The 14,833-nt window shown below is 39.0% G+C and overlaps 1 protein-coding gene across 5 annotated transcripts in view; it reads left to right on the top strand.

The window, feature by feature from the left end:
• Positions 1-14,833, top strand: part of GABRB1 (gamma-aminobutyric acid type A receptor subunit beta1) — a 102,513-nt gene that overhangs the window by 46,807 nt on the left and 40,873 nt on the right. For all 5 annotated transcript variants that reach the window (XR_004980109.2, XR_004980108.2, XR_004980107.2 and 2 more), the window contains one exon: positions 13,428-13,648. Coding sequence is in view for 2 of the 5 variants with exons in the window: in XM_036382112.2 (XP_036238005.1) it covers positions 13,428-13,648 (221 nt within the window). In the remaining 3 variants the exon portion in view is untranslated. The remainder of the gene's footprint in view (positions 1-13,427; positions 13,649-14,833) is intronic.

The raw sequence follows: 14,833 nt of genomic DNA, 5'->3' as shown, positions 1-14,833 counted from the left end.
CTCTTCCCCCCCCAACATTATTTTCATTCTGACCCACAAAAGGGAAGTTATTTTGCCCTGCACCATGCTAATTTATATTCCTCCCAAGATTTATTTACAACACACTTTCATAAGCCTGTTTTAACAAGTGCAAATTAGGTGTCACTTCTATCACTAAAAATAGCAAACTGAAAAGCATACCAGGGGAGTAATTTATATCACTCAAATTATGAGAAATTATAGGAGATCTCCCTGCAACAACACTGGTGAATGCTGGATATCTACTTCTGGTATTGTGCTCTAGGGTTCAGAGTAGCTGGAAAAGGAGGCAGGACTATCTGCTTCTGATGATCTGCTAACACCAATTGTTTGAGCAAGGTATTCAAGTCCCAGAGCCACTATCTGATTTTCTATCCTTTTCCAAATATAATGGACTATTGCATCTGGAAAGTTTGCTGTAGGGTATGTTAAGAAGTCAGTTTAGTGAAAGGAATGTACTAAAGTGAGAGCAAAGAAAGGCAGAGCTGTCCCTTGTTGTTTCCTAGACTCCATTCTCCACTCCACTCATTAGCTCTATAATTATTGTCTGAGAAGGGTCGATCTTCAGGGAACAGATGTTCATACTATCCTGAGACACCTTAAGATGTTGTAATTAGCTGAAAGCAAGCAGAAGGATAAATTATTTTTGTAGTTCAGTTAATTTATTACTATACCCTAACAGATCTAAAATCCATTCCTGCTATAAATAAGTGAAAAACTACAAAGCCATTCAGATAAAACATATCCATCTGGAGAGTCCTATGACTAGCCAGAATGTTTATCTCTTTGCATTCAGTGTCTACTGATGCAAAGCCATTGGTTCTGTAATGATTTAATCAATGTTTATGTGATTAAGGCAAATAACAGGAAAAATATGGAAAATGTTCATTTTACTAAACCCACTAAACTAAACTTCACCTACACCATATCATCAGGAACCTTAACTGAAGGCACTTGCCACATCACTTCAAAGATTTTCTTGCTGCATGGCATGGTGCTGCATCCTACTTTGTGCTGTAGCTTCACTTGTCTCATTACCTGTGAGGGCCTTAATTCTGCTTAGGAGCCATTAGCCAGAGCTATTTTATCATATTGAAGATCAGCAAGATTCACCACCATTACCACAAAGAAGAAATCCTTCCCATTACCTACATTGTTGCTCATACCAGGAACAATGGCATGACTTGGCCACCTCTGCCATGCACCACAACTTCCAAACAACTGATCTCCTGTCCCAGGAGTTTCCCCTGGTCTGTTTCCCACTATCACCCCTTTCTTGCTACAGACTCTTTGTAGGTGGCAAGAGGAAAAGAGTTATATCTGTCCCATAGGAGTGCTGCTTCACTGACACTGGTTTCCATTTGTGTCCACAAATACCTCATTTATGAACACTGTCTTCAGAATGACCAAACCTTCTGGACCTCTACACTTCATGGTGCTCTGATAACAGCACCTGTGATTAGCTCTGCAAGAAGTTAAACCAGTCCTACAAAAAGCTGTAGGTGAGAAAATACCACACTTCAGCTTTGAACAGTAGTGTCACAAACCTAACCTTCACAGTTTGGCCAGCTGCATGTGGAACATCTCTGGCTAAATACAAGTCTATTATAGTTTAAAATTGGTCTTACTACACAGTAGAGGCATTAAGAAACAGAAAAGCAGTCATATTTGTAGAAGGAGGAATAAATGCATAGGAACAATGCCTGTTTCACTATGAAAACACAGTGAATTTCCATTCCTGTCTTGGACTGAAATTGTCTAATTTGTGAAACAGTGAAAACTTACCAGTAACAAACAGCAGTTTGCTTCAAAATGGAAAAATATTCATGAGGACTTTTAGTTGACGCAGTTAAGGCTTTACAATGACTCCAGAAATTAAAGCTTCAGAGGAAAATATTGCTTGGCCAACAACCCATGGATTTAAGATCCCTCAGCCCTCAATAATCCCTCTAGCATGTATCGTATCAGTTGCAATAAATTCAGGACACACCAGATTTATGCCATCTGCATCAGTGATCATCAAGTACGGGTCACATAGATGTTTTAAGTTTATCCTTTGTAGTGTGACACAGCTGTCTCTAGAAAGCACCAAGGGAAGTGAAGCTGTGTGCAGAAGAACTGCTATGTGTACTTCTCCTGACCTTTCAAGATGGACCAAAAATGAATATTTCAGAAGCACAGGGACATGTAAAAAAACCCAGACAACAACTCAACAAACTAACTCCATGCTTCTGCTAGCAAGGTTCCTTCTCCCCCTCTCAGAGGTTACCATGCTGGACAAACTTTACAACAACATCTGAATATTCTGTATAATCTCTATTGTTTCTTTTTTTTTCCCAAGTTAATGAATGAGCAAACATAGCCGAGGTAATACTGAAACAGTTGACTGGCTGCTGAGCTCCTGCAGTATTTTAATACTGTGAAAACAGTAATAAACTTACCTAGCAAATATAAGAGAGTAGATAGGCTATTAGATGCCACCCCATGAGATGCTTGGGTGTCCAGTCTTTTGAGAAGGGTTAGTGCAACCCTGGCAGTAGAACTGAGCTGCTTCTGTTGCTCTGACTTGACACTGTAGAACAGCTGTACACAGCTACCAAACCTGCTCTCAGCTGTAGCCCCACGCCTGACAGCACACTGCTAACCATTCTGGTTCACCCTGGCCTCCTCTGACTAGAAAACATGAAAATTGCCTTGACTGAGGAGAGTAGTACATGAGTCCTGTGATCTTTCACAAGATCCTTTCGTTTTTCCTGCCTTGTTCTTGGGACTGTAAATCCCACTCCAGAGCTGTAGTTTCACAGCTGCTCTGAGCTGCTCTGCAAAGCTGCTTTGGCTTTGTCCTTCACTCTTAGTTGTCCTTTCCTGCCACAGAACCAATGCTTGGATAGCCATTGGTGGTGGAGACAGGATCAAGGAATTTATCTACAGAGAAAAACACCATGCAAAAATAGTAATGACAAAGTTCATCTCTAATCTGTGTTCCTTCCACTTCCTAACTAGTTATTCAAATGTGTGTGGTCAGACAGAGAGGGATGGAAGTAGCAGTTGTCTTGGGCTTCACTGAGGTGGAAGCCTTCTGAAATTTCAGTCTCAGAGAGAGGTTTTACTGCCCTAAGCATTAAATAAAACTGATTTTGAGGTTTGCTTTATAAATAAAGTCATTTACATGAAGACACTCTCCTGGATTTTCAGAATAATGGCACCAATCCCAATCTCTTGCACTAAGCTACTCAGTTCCTCAGATAATTACTAATCCCATGTTCTCCTTAGTTACATATTTTGCAGAAAAGAGAGCCTGCACCTCCATATCCTAATAAGTACTCAAGAGTATTAATCAGATGCTTTCCAACTGACTGATGAGTTATTTGCTCTTTCATGGGGTTTTTTCATCTCCTAAAATGTCTACACATACTATACAGTATTTTGAAATGTTGGTTCCCATGAGACTGGCAAAAGCACTGCATATATAGGGTTTTAATCAGATTAATCATATTAAATTGGCCAGTGCCATTAGTTACCCAACTGATTCTGCTGTCAAAATAAAAATAAAACAAAGTCCTTTACTATCAACACTCTGCATTCTGCTTTGCATTCTGCTCTGAGGATTTAGTGTCAACAATACATGTATTTAAAGGCAGTCTGATTCCCTGCAAAAGCCGAAAGCAAATTTTCCTCAGAGAGTCTACATCAGTGTTGTATACTCACCAGCTGTGATGTTAAATTATCATGTAAGCAGCTTAATAATATTTAAATTATGCAGCTCATGAGAAATCGCATGAAGGGCTTTTCCTCAAGCTGCCTTTTGTTGAAACATCCCAGATGAAAAGCTAGTACTTACAGCACATTTGGTTTGCAGTGATCCCAAGATGACAGAATTCAAGATCTGGAGGATAGCTGAGACAGTGAGCAGTGGAGTTAAGACTCAGGACATCAGGACAGTAGAATTTGGCTTATTTGGGTAATTGCTAAGTAAAATTTCCCAGCAAGCAGTCATCAAGCAGAAAGAGATGAGGCTGAATTTTTAAGAAAACCAGGAACAATCCACTGTTTCATGCAAGAAGGCCAGAATTTCATTAGCAGAACTGCCAGGTTTAGACGGAAGCCCCTCCATGAACTAAAACACAGATGGGAGCATACAGAAGGAGGAAACAAGGCAACAGAACTGGCAAGGAAACTAGAAAGAAGAATTACTGGTCAGATGGCTGGAAATGAGAGGAAATGGAGCTGCCCTCTATGTGAGAAAACAGCTGGAATACTTGGAGCTATGCCTCGGGATGGATCAGAAGCCAAACAACAGTTTGTGGATCAAGATTAGCAGACAAACCAATATTGTTTGGCCTTGTATTGTGGGTATCTACTATAGACATCCTGGCCAGGAAGAAAATGCAGATGAGACTTTCTTCCAACAACTGGAAGAAGTCTTATGTGCACAGGTCCTGTTCCTCATGGGACACTAACCACTGCTGTATCTGCCAGAAGGATGATACAGGAGGGCTCAGGAAATCTAGACGACTTCTTGAACACACCGATGACAGCTTCCTGGTAACTGAGAAGCTAACAAAAAAACATGATCTGCTAGACCTTGTAGTTACAAGAATAAAAAATTTGTCTAAGAAAGTCAGAGGCAGCCTTAGTTGCAGTGAATATGAAATGGTAGAATTCAGGAATCTGGGAGGAGAGAAAAACAACAAAAAGCAGGATCACCGCCCTGGATTTCAGGAGAGCAGCTAAGGCTGCCTCTGACTTTCATGTTTCAAATTCTCTTTCAATCTCAATGAGACCCTTCCAACCTAAATGAGTCTTTGATTCTGTGAAGCATAAAAATATTGTTTCGAATCCTAGCTGGACATGACAGTAAAAAGAAACAGGGCAACAAGAAAGGCTTCTCTAGTTACATTAATTGTAAAATGAAGATGCATACAACATGGGTCAAAAGATAATTAGGAGTTCACTGATAACAAATTCAAAACTGCTGCCAGCTCTGGTGAAAAACATGTGTCATCGAGAAGGTCTCTGGTGGTATGAAAAACAGCAAACATATACCCATCTCTAGGTCCAGCCAGGAAACTCAGAATTCAGCAGGTGGAAAACTCATGGATTAAGCAGCAGCTGAATACAAGCCACAAAGTGCACTTTCATTGTGTAGACTGTATGCTAAGTGACACTGCCAGGGATATGGGCAGCACAGAGGAATTTATTACCCTCCCATATTCTGTAATGGCACAGCTGCACTTTCAACAGGTCTCCCATTTCTTTCCTGATACTGAGAATCTGAAAAGGATCTAGTGAAGAGGTATCAGTGTGGCCAGGGCCTTGAGCACAAGCACAAACCTATCAGGAGAGACATTGGAGCTTGCCTTGCTTCAGTTGGCAAGGAGAAAAGCCAAAGGAAAACCTCATGGCAGCCTTTAATGTCCTGAAGGGAAGATTGCAATAAAACCACTTTCAGTAGCGGCAGATGAAATAATGAAGGGCAGCAACTACTAACTTCACTTAAGGAGGATCAGAGTAGATGTCAGGAAAGATTTACCATAAAGGTAGTGCTGCACAGGAAGAGTCTGCCCACAGATGTTGTGGAATTCCCATTCTTGAGGGTCTTCAAGATTTTCTAGACAAATCTATATCTCAACCTGACACAGGTTGGTGACAGTCCTGCTTCTGACAGGAGATTGGACTAGAAATTCCCAGAGGATTTTGCAACCAGCACTGTCACTAATACCCTTAGTGTTATCCACTCTTAAGTGCAAAATGCCTCTGCCTGGCTGTCATTATAAAGGAGAAATGTCATGGTGTTCCTCTATCCCTGGTTTCCAAATACAGCACAAAATGTGAATATCAGTCTGACTTATGATTTATGGGTTAGAATCAGTCAAGGTGCCAAAAATATACAGAAAAAATATCTCTGGCCAAATAAGTCATCATAATCATGACCATTTTATAGAACACTATTCAATCATAAGTCTAATGAACAATGAAACAATGTTGTCCTGAGCATTTAGGGAAAAAAAAATAGTAGTTACATACAAAGCTACAGAGCAACCAACCAATTAAAAATTAATTTAAAAAACCACCAAAAATACCCACTCACACCAAAAAAACCCCAGTAAGGTATCCACAAGTTTAAAGATCTGGCAGCAGCTATGTAATTACTGTTTCTATTCCAGGTAGAGACACTGACTCATCACATGTCACTTTGACCTCCATCTGCTTCACTCAAAACTAGAGACTTGATATAGTAGATTGACAGTTGAGAACCAGGCAGGAGGAATCAAATAGAATTCAATCACCAGACCCATAGAAGTAGAAATAACTCCTGCTCCTAAATGGGTAAAAAATAAATTTTATAAATATATAAAGGTATAAAAAAAACAGTTGCTGTTTTTATAAAGTTAGCCCAACCTCATACTAAGATATATGTATCTTCCCTCCTACATTGTTAAGCATCTTCTGGAGCCAAAGAGTCTAGCTATGGTTGGCTGTCCTTATTTCTGATTTCTTACTTTAAAGTTTTACCAAGCTCTTAGCAGTGTGTCATCCTCCTTAGTTATACAGCACACTCTGTAATACTCATAGTTCACCTCTGCTGAGCTAGATGGAAATTGCAAAGGAAAAAAAAAAATCAAGTCTTTCAGCAACAGCCATTGATAGAAAACAGGCTGCTTTCCAATTATCTTGCTTATAGGTAGCAAGGAAAGTGGTGTTTAATTAATTCTTCACTCTTCTACAATGTTTTTCCTTAATGGGAACTTGAAAGTGCTGCACCCTCCCAATTATCTTTGGCTTAGTTTGCTTTAGTCCTCACATGACGTTCCATGTGATAGACCCTCAGAGCTCATCTATGCCCAAGTCATGAGCCAGTCCTCCAGTCAGTAGAAAGCCATCTATATACAGTCCACACAAGAAGATGGGAAGTACAGTTTTCACGTAATGCCCAGTCCTACTCCTTTGATGTTTCATCTCTAGGCTGGATGAAACAAAATTAAAAAACCACAGAATCATTTAGGTTGGAAAAGACCTCTGAGGTCACATTTTCCAGCCTTTGACTGATCATCACCTTGTCAACCAGACCAAGGCACTAAGTGCCACATCTGGTTGCTTCTTGAACACCTCCAGGGATGGTGACCCCCCCACCTCGTAGCACAGTCCTTTCCAATGTTTAACAATCCTTTCTGTGAAGAAAATCTTCCTGATGTCCAACCTGAACCTCCGTGGTTCTTCCCATGTTGCTTACTGGGTGAAAAGATTGTCTACTTCCTTTCGGGTAGTTGTAGAGAGAGAGATAAGGTCCCACCAAGATTCCTTTTCTCCAGGTTAAACAACCCCAGGTCCCTCAGCTGCTCCTCCTACAACTTACTCTCGAGACCCTTCAACAGTTTTGTTGCCCTTCTCTGGAAATGCTCCAGCACCTCAATGTCTTTCTTGCTGTGAGGGGCTTAAAACTGATCACAGCACTTAAAGGTGCAGCATCACCAGCTGAGTACAGGAGGACAATCACTGTCCTGATTCTGCTGGCCACACTGTACTTGATACAGGCCCAGGATGCCACTGGCCTTCTTGGCCACCTGGGCACAGCTGGCTCATGTTCAGCTGATGTCACCAGCATCCCCAGGTCCTTTTCTGCAGGGCCACTTTCCAACCACTCTGCCCCCAGCCTGTAGCACAGCCTAGGGCTGTTTAACCAAAGCATAGGATCTGGCATTTGGCCTAACAAGACCTCACACAACTTTTTCTCCTACAAAAGTCTCACATCTATAAACAATCTGTAATTTTCTGGTGGAAAACATGATCTCTGCAAAACTGAAGTTTGCTGTGTGAAAATTCTGATCCTGTTAAAGAACACCAAACAGCTCCTGTGTGGAAAATAGAAGGGGTTTATCCTGTTGTCATGGAGTCCTAGCTTTCCCTTCCATTTTCCCTAACATAAGTGTAGCTCACAAGAACCATGGCCTCCTCTGAACCAGGCCAGGGAATACTGAATAATTTGAGTACATGCTCCCTCTCCCATCTTCCCACTAATTTGGATAGAAGAGGAGAAACTGGGTAACATATGCTGCGTCAGTCTTCATTGAAAACATCCACAGGAACCCTGAACTGTGTCCTTAGAAAGAAAGGCAAGTACAAATGGTCCAGTTCTGTGCCCCCTAATTCCCTGGCTTCCTTGCTTGGCTGGACTGGAGACTTAATAAAGAGGTGCATTTCCCCTAACATTCTTAGAAAAGAATATGAGTAGAACCAGTATATTCTTCCTCCTTAGTTTTAGCTAAAATTTTTTCCACTAATTTCTGTGCAGTATCTGGAATTGAGCATCAGGGGCAGGCAAGAGGTGGGGAAGAACCAAAAACAGCCTGCAAAGAAACAAGCAAAAAAAACCCCAACACAAAGCACACGCAAATTCCAAACATAAACCCAAAATCCCACATCACCATTTGTGTCCTCTTATCATAAAATAGCTCTTCTGCAGGTGAGGATATAGAGCTTCCCTTAGAGTTCCAAGGTAGGAAAATTAACTTGCTGAACAACTAACAGCTGCTTCTGATACATTAGCACAATTTTTTACAATTTGCAAATTTATATATTTGCCATTCTTTCAAAACTCTGCCCTTCCTATCCTTGTAACAGATAAACATGGAAAATGCTCTTACCCAATTAATAAGTGTTTGCAGTCACAGTAAGATTTTCATATATTGCTTTTCTGCATTTATGGCATTATTGTTGTCAATATTTATATTCTGATTATCACTCCATATTTAATTTTAAATTGCAATTCCAGTTACATTTGTCTTGATTGTTATAAGGTATCTGATTTTCATTGCATCTCATTTTCTGTGAGGCTGACAGATACTGTATTAGTGGGTGGTTCCCAAGGATAAAATTTAAATTCAAGATTATTTGGGTGTACAGTGTTTGTCCCACAACCAGCAATATACACTGCTGTCTATTAGTAGTATGATTGGTGCACTTCATGTATTCATTTTGCTGCACAGTGCCTTCATGTGCAAACTCATGTAGACAGCTAATGTCTGATTGACCTAGAACAGCTAAATATTCACAAGATAGTATTTGATTTGCTAACTTTTGCTAATAACTGCATCCACATTATTTACTTTTTGCTGTTAAGACTTTCAGAGTGTGCTTTGATATTCAGTTATTACTTAAATATATCACAATGTGTTAACCTGCTGTTCAGTTCATTAAATGATAACAGAGCTTAGATTAAGGCCACCTTGGAAAAGGGAAAAACACAAGGTCTTTTAGACCACCAAGCTCAACATTGCATGTGAAAAGATTCCCTATTTTCTCCTTAAAATATGGACTTTGTAAAAGAAGAAACAACTAGCAGTACAGCAGACATGTGAACTCATCTTTTATTCTGCCAGAATCCATAATTCAGCTGATAAACATAGTGAAGTTCTAGTTCTGTGTCTCTCAGAAGGTTAGATTATAATATAGCAATGTATTCCACATTATATTCTGCTGTAGTGAACTGGTAAATCACAGAGTAGAAATTTCCAGCAAATCCAAATTCTTCAGTTATTTTAATGTATCTCTTCTAGTTTCAGAGATCTACAGAGGTTTAACAGGAAAGGAAAAAAATGTGTTGTTGTCCTTACATTATCTATTTTTGTTCCACCAAAAAAATTTAAAAATAGGAGAAAAAATAGAATTAAAAAAGGAATTATTATTGTATGGTAACTCTTCTGTCTATTCCTTACTGGCACTCTAAATTGTTCATCTGACCTCAAGTACAATATACTTCAATGGTCCATTCATTTTCTTTACTGAGAAATTTATACTGTGAGGCTTGGTGCCAGTATTTATCTATTAGGTTTCTTAAATTCAGACTATGAAATATCTTTCAATTTTGAGTAAAATAGACTAATTTCTCTTATATTTTCACAGAACGTCTCTTAACTAGGACTAGCATGTATTTTTCTTAGCAACCTAATGCACTTTATTAAAGCACTGGTAAAGATTTACTTATAAGTTATAGTACACATCTGCATACACACATTTACAAATTTCTAGTTTGATACAAAGAAATAAGAAATTTGCATAATTACTAAGAGAAAAAGATCTCATACTAGTAAATCAAATCTTTTCATGGAAAAAGGGAAAGTGAAATTTTCATGAAAAAAGATGCATAAACAGCACTATTTAATCTACTGAAATATCATGATTTTTCAGCAGAATTACAGATTTTTTTAATTACAAAAAGTAAAGTTCAGAAAAAAAAACTGTTCAGTGTGTTTCTATAAAACATGAATTGTTTTTAAAAACAAATCATTTGAAAGAACAGTGAGCTGCAGAAACAGATTCTCTTTTTTAATTTTACATTGGGCCCTGCTTCTTAAACTCATGAATAGAATTTTTTAAATATGAAAGTTAAATACAGTGTGATTTATTTTCATATCTAGACTTATGCTTGAGATCTTGGGAAGCTTTCATAAGAAGCTAAAAAAATTCTGCAGCCAATTACCACTACAGATGTGACAGATTCAGAAATTATTCATATAGTCTAGAATTTGAAAGCACAAAGTCCCCAGCAAATTTTACAGGGTAGAAGACAAGTAGTCCTTAAATCCTCACTTCACTCACACCACTGTACTATATAAAAAATAATACAAGAACCTCCAAGATGTGGCTAGCCATATGGTTGGCCAACATTTAATACTTCACAGATGAGAGATAAGAAGGGTAAGGCTGTATTCCTTTAAAAAACAATTAGAAATTTTATAACTACAAAATTGGGGTTGTTATAGTGCAGCTGTAATTTGCTTTTCATTAAAACAGTCTTTGACTATGCTTTTTAAAATATGAACTTACTGCAACAGGGACTCTCACAATCATGATATCAGACTATTTTTCTTATTTAAATACCAAATGAGTAATACCTCCACGTAGTGAGGAATGGAAAAAAAATAGATAATTTGCTTAGTTAGGAAACCCTGAGATTCCTTTAGGATGAAGCTCAGATTTTTTTTCCTCATTAACACTTGAAGGCTTGCCACATACTTCTCCATAGTACAGCACAATTGCAGACCAGAGGATCACTCTCTCTACTGTGGTGTTGCCAACAGCAGCATTTTGTGTAAAGCACAAATGTTGGATGAAACAAAATTTTTTTAACAGACTATGATGCTAAAAATGGCAACTCAACTTCTTCTAGTAGTCATAGCCAAGAGACAGAATTTCTTTATCTCTCACATCCTTTAAGATCTCTTGTAGCTTACTGTGGCTATTCTTCTCTTGATTGAGTTTTGAGAACCATTGCATAGACACCATTCTCAATTGTTTGGTTTTCTATGGAACAGCATAACAATTCCACAAAAGCAGCCTTAAGGCCTAGGGAAAATATAAAGAAAGGCAAGAAGGAGAAAAGATAGTTATATATAATCAGAATTTCGGTTCCATCTGTGCTGCAGGCTACATAGGCTCTGCTGGATCAGGCAGAAGATGTAGAGGATAGCAGGTGCAGCACTGAGGGTTTGAATTTTATCAGTCATCTATGAAAGCTTTTCTATCTAAAGAGATTTTAAATAGGGCAGGTTAGGAAACAGATAAAATGTATGAAAACTGCACCAGAATAGTGGTGGGGGCTTATGTGGGATTTGTGGTGTTTGGTGGGGGTTTTGTTTTGTTCTTTCATGTTTGGCTGATTTTTGGTTTTGTTTTTAATTTTTTGATTTCTCTCATCCAATTCCCAACTGGTTTTTGTATATGTGTAAGAGTAAGGGTAAACTCTCTTTAACTGATGCTTCTAACCCACCTCTATTCAAGTTTTACATTCAAAAACTTGCCTCCTTAGTATTCCTGCTCCTCTGTACCCCTATTTAAATTAAATTACCTACTCAGCAAAATGCAGCATATATCTCACTGCATTACTTTGTAGTTCCAGGCTTGACCAGCATGGTGTGAAAAGGAAAGATGTTCTGACCTCCTCCTAGTGACCCAGGCCAGCAAAAAAACTGAACAAACCTTCAGCATACAGCCTCTTGTGTCTGTTGTGTGTAACAACAAATTTGCAGGCCTGAAAAGGGGCGTATCTACAAAATCCTTGCGAATCTGGGGTCTGTGTTCACAGTGGATGTAATTATCCTATTGTATATAACCGCTGATCCTCAATCATGATATTTCATCCATAAAGAAAAAACCCAAAGAAAGCTACTGGCCCAGGACAAGGAAGAGCAGTATTTTTATTAACAACTTCCACTGGCAAGTCTGTATTATAGCTCTGTTGAATGTGACTTTTCAGGTAGAAAGTCTTTTTGAAAAGTAACTCTGCTTTGATTTCATGGCAATGATACAGTCTTAAGAAACCACTATAGATGAAGAGTACAAATTGTATCAGACAGCTTTTATGCTGCTTCTTCAAGAATTAGAGTCCAGGCTAGGATTTGTGACAATGACAGAGGTAAGGTTTTCTATCACATAAAAGAAAATCTTACTCCTGACCAGACCAATTTTTTCAGTAATAGCTATGATTTGGATGCACTTCTACCATAAAAACATGTGACAAAGTAGCCTGTCACATGAAAACAGGGCTGAGGGAGGAGATGAGGAAGAGAGAAACTAATAGTCCACATACTGCTGTTCTACTCATCTTTTAAGAGCTCCATGAGCTACAAAGTACATAGGTTTTTCCCATGTACTTGAAAAAATTGACTACCTTTAAAATCATCAATTTCCCAGAAAGATATATACAAGAGAGTAAATCAGACTATGAGCCTTTAGAAAATTTCTATTCAGACAAAATGAAAGCTGAAAGGCTGCATAAATGGTGTTTCACTGGAGTTATAACATGATAGCCAAGTTGTTGACTTTCTGTACAGCAAAATCCAGTTGGCAAGGACAGAAAGCACCGCATTTCCCAGGCTGAGACAAGATATGCCTGGCTATCTAGAGTCACTACATCTGGCAACTCCAGCAGAGGCGGAATGGGAAGTTATCCATTATGTTCTGAGCTTGTATTTGCTCTTTCTGAGGAAGGCCAGGCCTTTCTGGATTGTGGGGAGAATCTTTCAGGGTGAAAGGAGGGAATATCAGAAAAATATCCTAAGTGCTATGCAATGCTATTTGGCTGAGCTCAGCTAAACACACACATTTTAAAAAAGAAAAATTAGAAACCAAGTTTGATCCACAGACTGGAGACCCAAATGTGCCATTTATTCCCTCTGGGTCAAGAGATCATGAAAGCCTGCTGTAGTCACTGCCACTGGTAAGTGTCAAGTTTGACACTAATATGAACAAGCCAAGATTCATGATCATGCCTAATGGCAACAATGCCTTGATGATCCTTAAATTTCCTATTGCTACTGATATTCAGTTACTGAGATTCATCCAAAACTAAACTTCTGGTCAGTCAATCAGTATGAAAATACAAAAAGCCCTTCTTGTTTCTTCCCTAGGACTACACCTTGACCATGTACTTTCAGCAGTCCTGGAGGGATAAAAGGCTCTCTTATTCTGGAATACCTTTGAACTTAACTCTGGACAACAGAGTGGCCGACCAGCTCTGGGTGCCGGACACGTATTTCCAAAATGACAAGAAATCATTTGTCCATGGGGTGACCGTAAAAAATCGAATGATCCGACTCCATCCAGATGGGACAGTCCTTTATGGCCTACGGTATGTTGGGCATTTTAATCTGTCTGTGCTGGCAGAAGTGCTGGTAGAATCAGTGCCACTTTCCTGTGCTTTTTTCCTGGTTTCTCATGTATGAGTCAGCACATACTCCATTTAGTCAACCACTACACACTCAAGGATTTTCCACAGAGCAGCAACACTACCTTTAACAGCTACAGCCATAGCTAACGAAGCCTAATGCCTCTTTCTTCCAGCTCTTCTGAGTGTGTTAAAACTATTAAAGTGTTCCTCATTATGGCTCCCACCTGGTAATCAATCACAGCTCACACAAACACTTCCTTCCTTCTGAAATTTCTCTTTAGGACAATGGGAATTTAAGATTTGAAGTCATTTGAAGAAATGTGATATTTGGTAGAGAATACAAAGGAGATATTTGTAGATTTGCATAAATTATTTAAATATTATCTGAATGCCTGAGTATAGGGTCTCAGGGTGCAGCAAGGCCGAGTTTTGCCAGATGGGCCCATAAACACTGACGGCATTGCCATCACCAGCTGCATGCAGGAAGAGATGCTGAGCTGTCAGGTCTTTTTCACGGCTCAAGTTGATGCACCATGTTTTCCCCAAGGAAAGGCAGCTGTTTAGACACATCTGGTGAACAGACTTTGGCCTGTAGTTGTGAGTAAAAATACATGTAGTGTCCCCATCCCACAAGAAAGCTCTAACCAAAGGCAAAAATAACAAATGAGCAGAAGATAAAATGAAGTTAAGAAACATTAAAATTTTCTTCCTGCAACAGATGGCAGTTATTGCACTAAACTTGCATCTGTGGTCACTTTCCTCATGGTAATAAATATGCTTCTGTCAGCCTTTAGGTTACCTTTAATTCATGTAAGCATCAGTTTTTCATATTCCAAGTGACATATATGCCTTGTAAGAAACAAAACATGAGAAAACACTGCAGAAAATACTTTTAGGTAAAATTCAGCATTCAGAGATTTGAGCACAGTTCCAATCTAGTCTCACAAGCAGAAAAGAAACTGCAGCATATTACCTTGATTTAGCATCTGTGCAATAGAGAGCATGAAGACAGTATCACCAAAGCTCTCACATGGGTTGTGACCTGTGAGTTTCATTTTCTTTGCTGAAGACAGAGCATTGGCCTAGCATGTCTTGAACAAGAAAAACAACACCAATTATGCTGCAACCAGAGTCTGAATTCCTCAC

The sequence above is a fragment of the Molothrus ater genome, chromosome 4 (assembly GCF_012460135.2).
Source record: "Molothrus ater isolate BHLD 08-10-18 breed brown headed cowbird chromosome 4, BPBGC_Mater_1.1, whole genome shotgun sequence".
NCBI classification, from domain to species: domain Eukaryota; kingdom Metazoa; phylum Chordata; class Aves; order Passeriformes; family Icteridae; genus Molothrus; species Molothrus ater.
Note: the sequence above shows the minus strand (reverse complement) of the source record. Positions and strands in the feature narration are given on the sequence as shown.